Source organism: Monoraphidium neglectum, assembly GCF_000611645.1.
Source record: "Monoraphidium neglectum strain SAG 48.87 unplaced genomic scaffold scaffold00033, whole genome shotgun sequence".
Classification (NCBI taxonomy): Eukaryota; Viridiplantae; Chlorophyta; class Chlorophyceae; order Sphaeropleales; family Selenastraceae; genus Monoraphidium; species Monoraphidium neglectum.
The window spans coordinates 35,795-37,275 of NW_014013595.1; the positions used below are offsets into that span (position 1 = coordinate 35,795).

At 74.1% G+C, this 1,481-nt stretch overlaps 1 protein-coding gene across 1 annotated transcript in view; it reads left to right on the top strand.

The window, feature by feature from the left end:
- MNEG_0422 (hypothetical protein) overlaps positions 1–1,481 on the top strand; it is a gene marked incomplete at both ends in the record, with an annotated part of 4,533 nt that overhangs the window by 2,247 nt on the left and 805 nt on the right. The window contains 2 exons of the mRNA XM_014051098.1: positions 215–439; positions 643–1,382. Of these exons, the coding sequence (XP_013906552.1) occupies positions 215–439; positions 643–1,382 (965 nt within the window). The remainder of the gene's footprint in view (positions 1–214; positions 440–642; positions 1,383–1,481) is intronic.

A 1,481-nucleotide genomic window follows, 5' to 3' on the forward strand; every position in this document is an offset into this window, starting at 1 on the left:
GGGGGGGGGGGGCAGGGGCAGCGGCCGCCGCCTGGGTTGCGGTCGTGCCAGTCGCGTGTGCGTGGGCGGCGCCTGCTAGCGGCGTTGCAGCGTAACGGAAGGGTGTGCAACATCATGGTGCCGCGTCTGTGGGCGATGAGCGGGATGGACGTGTAGGGTGATTGTTGTCGGAGCAGAAATGCAGCTCGCGTGCACCCTCGCCCGGCCCTTGCAGGACCTGTCTACCGTGGTCTTTGCGTACGCGCGCCTGCGCTTCAACGCGCCCGGCGCGCTGCTGCGGATCCAGGACCGGGTGCTTCGCAGCATCGACACGGCGGCGCCGCTGGACATGGCCCTCCTGCTGTGGGGCTTTGCGCGGCTGGGGTTTGCGCCCCGCGAGGAGCTGATGCGGCGGCTGGGGGCGTCGGTGGTGCGGCAGCTGGGCGCGTTCAAGCCACGGGTGCGCAATGGGGCGAGGGAGCGGGAGCACGCAACGGGCTGCTCGCCAACTTGCTGATGGCCCTCGAACCAAGTAGAATGCGTTCATGCTTGTGTGCACGCGGGCATGTGCGCACGCGCCCCACACTCATCCACAGTCGCGGCCGGCTCCCAACCCAATCGTCCAGCTGCTGCCCCTGCCCGCTCGTCCGCCGATCACCTCAGGAGACCTCCATCCTGCTCTACAGCTACGGCGCCCTCAGCCACAACGACCCGCTCGTCATCGAAGCCGTCGCCGCGGCCGCCGCCGCCCGCCTGGACCGTTTCGGCACGCAGGAGCTTGTCGCCGCGATCTGGGCCCTCGGCGCCCTCCGCGGCGCCGGCGGCGCCGCCGCCGCCACGCTCCTGCCCGGCGCGTGCGCCGTGCTGCTCGCCCGCGCGCGCGCGCGGCGGCTGGCGCCGGGGCACGTCGCGGTCGGCCTCAAGGGCCTGGCGCGCGCGGGGTTCCGGCCGCCGGCCGCGCTGACCTCGGAGCTCTGCGCGTGCGCTTTGGAAAACCTGGCGTCCTTCAAGCCGGTAGAGCTGTGCCACCTCATGTGGGCCCTTGCGCGCCTGGGGGCGCGCCACGTCGAGCTCGTCGAGGCGGCGGTCGCGCGCGCCGCCGCGCAGCTGCAGGCGGTGCCCGGCGCCGCGTTCGACCAGCACACGCCCGGGCAGCGCGCATTCGTGAAGCTGAGTCTGGACACCGTGGTCTGGGCGGCGCAGCGGCTTGGCTACTTTCCAGCAGAGCTGATAGAGGCGGCCGGTGCGCGCGGCGTGCGGGTCAAGGTGTGGCGGCGCTTCAAGACGCGGTTTGACCTTGGGGCGGCGCCAGGGGACCTGCCGGAAGAGGAGGTGCGGGGCGCTGCGCCAGGGGACGGCGCGGGCGCCGGGGCCGTCGCCTGGGAGGAGATCGTGCGGCCGGGGTGGGACGAGGACGGGTGGCGGCGGCGCGACGTGTGGTGGGCGGGGGCCGCGGCGCAGCGGGTCGCCGCGGGGTGGCCCGCGGCGCCGGGGCTGGGGGG